Below are 3,575 nucleotides of genomic sequence, written 5' to 3'. Positions count from 1 at the left end.
TGTTCGCATCATCAGTGGCAAATCCTTTAAATATAAAAAACCTACTTACAGGCTGTGAGTCAGAAGCGCCAGACTGTCCTTGCAAAGTTGGAACTGCCCCACTTTACAGAAACAGCCTTTGTGCACAGACATCATTGTAGTCTACTCTCCCAGTTTTCACATCTTAACAAATCATTTATTAATCATTTGTTTATGTTTTTGCAGTACCCAATCTAAAGTTGAGACTATTCATAATTTGTAAATGTTTATAAACATTTACAAATTTTTTTAGTATAAAGGGTGTGTAAAGGGTGGTTAATTAAGTTTAGCTAAATGCTTGGTAAAGACAGCACACATTGTAATTTGGGTGCAAAACATGTTTTTATTACCTCAACACTTATATTAGTATACTACTGTGTATCATTAAACGGGATATTCCTTGAATCATACAGCAAAAGGAGGGGGAAAAAACTAATTTTTAAGAAAATACTTCATTCATCATTTATCAAAACAATGCAATGTAAACAGATAGAATCGTGTTCCCTTATAGCAAACAACTGACCCCTGTAAACTGTTGACCTCTTACCCAACCCTTAAACCTACCCATACCACCAAATCTGAGCCTAACCTTACCCGTATCACACCTCAATAGCAGCAGAAGTGTTGTGCTTTAACAAAAGCTTTTTGTTAAAGCTAGCACTAGTGCAGGTCTTGCAGCCGCGGCCCTCAGCCAGGGGCGTAACATTTCCGTCACACGCTTGAGGTATTCAGCCAATCACTGCACTGGATAGCTGGCCAATCAGAGCACACCTCGCTTTTCAGACCAACGAGCTTTGTAAAAATCGACGCGTTACAGAAAGGCGGGGCATAGAGGAGAAACAATAATGTACAGTATGTGGAAAATAATGTGTTTTTTTAATCTTAAACCGCATAAACACATTTCATTACACCAAATACACAAAATAATGTTCTTTTTAGCAGCATCATATGACCGCTTTAATGCTCTAAGAAAGTAGTCAGTGTAGTTGGTGCTTTTCCCTATTAAATAGAAATTTGTACAGCACCACTTACTGGTTAGAAACTAGTTTTGCAAGTATTACTGTTCATGCAGTTAAAACAGCACATTATTTTCATTGTGAATTGTTGTCATTGTACAGAAAAACCAAAACCCACATTGACCATTAAACCTGCTCAACATGTGTTCAGACGAGAGAAAGTCACTCTCAGATGTGACATATATGGTGAAGGAGTCACTAGCTGGCGCTACATCTGGTATAAAGAAGGTTCAACCAGTGTTTTCAGAGAACTACAAGAACACACATTCTGGTCTGTTACTGAGTCTGACGCAGGTAAATACTCCTGTGAAGGATCAGAGACAGAAGGATCACGCTGGTCACAAATGAGTGATAAAGTTACACTGACAGTATCAGGTGAGTGTGATCATCTCTTCATAAACACACAAACACAAGTTTAACATGTTATTAATGAGTGATTTCCCTATTTCAGATCCCAGAGCAGTTTTAAGTGTTTCTCCACAGAAGTGGTTGACTGAAGGAGATCCAGTGACTCTGATCTGTAAGGTTCACATTTTCTCTACAGGCGGGACATTCAGCTGGTTCACTTTAACTGTCTCAGCAGGTAAGTTATGTGCTTCATGTGGTAATATCTGAATTAGCTGATTTCAGCTGAAGTCCAAAATACCATATAATATAGAATACATTGTCTGGCTTTACAGAGAACAGCCATCATTATCATCTACTCTCAGACAGCAGCAGAGGAGCAGGAGGAAACTACACTGTCAGTTCTGCTGCTCTAAATCATACAGGAGTTTATGTGTGCAGAGCAGTGAGAGAGAAATCAGTCTATAAAACACAGTACAGCAACACACAGCTGCTGTGGGTCACTGGTGAGTTCAAACAGAATTTAAACTATTGGTTCATTTTGAATAAAGAGAGTTTCCATGCTCAAATCTGTAACCCTGCAGCTGTAATTATCGTCTCAGGGGTTTCTCCTCCAGTCTCTCTGATCGTCAGTCCCAGCAGAACTCAACACTTCACATCTGCCTCTCTCTCTCTGAGCTGTGAGGACCAGCGTAACTCTACTGGATGGAGAGTGAGAAGATACACAGACCTCTGGGGGCTGGAAAATTGTTCTTCATTACGTCGAGGATCACAAACAGGATCTACATGTACAATCAGCTCCACCATCACATCAGACACTGGAGTGTACTGGTGTGAGTCTGAATCTGGAGAGAAACATCATCCTGTTAATATCACTGTACACTGTGAGTCTGTGTTTCTGTATTATTCATTTCACTGGTAGTTTACAATCAATGCATGAAGCAGGTTGATTAAACAAGTGCATTAAGCATCAGTGGACAAAAAAACATGCAAGGTTATCATATTATGTAATTATGCAATCAGTGCATTTTTTCTCTGTTTCAGTAACTGGTGTGATTCTGGAGAGTCCTGTTCATCCTGTGACTGAAGGAGATAATCTGATTCTACGCTGTTTATATCGACATAAACCCCCATCAAACCTCAGAGCTGATTTCTATAAAGATGGATCACTCATCCAGAATCAAACTACAGAGATGAGCATCACTACTGTCTCAAAGTCACATGAGGGTTTCTACTACTGCAAACATCCAAAGAGAGGAGAGTCACCCAAGAGCTGGATCTCAGTCAGAGGTGAGACTAAGAACTATAAACACGATTGAAACGTTTCTGTACACTTTACAGCACTAATCTAAATGAAAAAATATATCTCAGTTTCCACAGACTCAAGATCTGATGGTCTCAATCCCATGATAATTGGAGTGACTGCCGGACTTACTGTTGCAGTTTTGATCATTGTCTTCTTGGTCCTGCTGTGGTGCTACAGAAACAACAAAGGTTAAATTAATTTACCACGACACATTTGCAGACACAAGCACTGTTAAACATTGTGAGCTTCCATCCTACACTCTAAAAAAAATGGTGCTATATAGCACTAAAAGCGGTTTGTTGGCTTGTAATCATATGGGAACCACTTTTAGTGCTATTTAGCACCTATTTTTAAAGGTGTTTAATGCCATTTTGTCAAATGGTGCCATGTAGAACCATAAGAGGTGCCATATAGCACTTTTTCTCAACAATGGTGCACCAATCATAACTCATCCATGGCTCCCAGCATGCATTGCGACATGAATAAATTATGCAGCTGCATTGTCTTAGTATTTTCTTTTATTCTTACTATTTGCTTTTATTTTTGTTGTGACTTTTTACTGCCCTGTTTTGTGATGTTCAAAAATCATATAAAAATTATCAGAATATTTTGTCACCATTGCTGAGATTCACATGCTGATTCTTCATGTCTATGAGTGACAGAATTGAAACCTCTTTATAACCCATAATTCTAAAAGTGGTTTATACAATTTTCTCACATTGTCACGTAGTATCGTAGAACTGCAATAATATAAAACACATAAAAGAACTACAGATTTTGCAACCAGAGACTCAGACGCATGAAATTATTTTACCATAAGTTCCTTGCTATCACATATGTGCTTTATAAACACTATTGTAACAGCCAAAGAGAAACTTATTTTAACTTAA

At 38.4% G+C, this 3,575-nt stretch overlaps 1 protein-coding gene across 1 annotated transcript; it reads left to right on the top strand.

Annotated features, from left to right (window-relative positions):
• Positions 1 to 1,136: 1,136 nt before the first annotated feature.
• Positions 1,137 to 2,937, top strand: LOC107746187 (leukocyte immunoglobulin-like receptor subfamily A member 2; the record flags this gene model as incomplete). Its single annotated transcript, XM_016560300.1, has 6 exons — positions 1,137 to 1,409; positions 1,486 to 1,617; positions 1,715 to 1,885; positions 1,982 to 2,263; positions 2,424 to 2,669; positions 2,760 to 2,937. Coding segments are annotated over 6 exons (1,223 nt in total), but the record flags the coding sequence as incomplete, so codon positions are not given.
• Between the last annotated feature and the right edge of the window lie 638 nt (positions 2,938 to 3,575).

The sequence above is a fragment of the Sinocyclocheilus rhinocerous genome, unplaced genomic scaffold, assembly GCF_001515625.1.
Source record: "Sinocyclocheilus rhinocerous isolate Xijiao unplaced genomic scaffold, SAMN03320098_v1.1 scaffold2694, whole genome shotgun sequence".
Lineage (NCBI taxonomy): Eukaryota > Metazoa > Chordata > Actinopteri > Cypriniformes > Cyprinidae > Sinocyclocheilus > Sinocyclocheilus rhinocerous.
The sequence above is the reverse complement of the archived record's forward strand: the minus strand, read 5'-3'. Positions and strand labels throughout refer to the sequence as shown.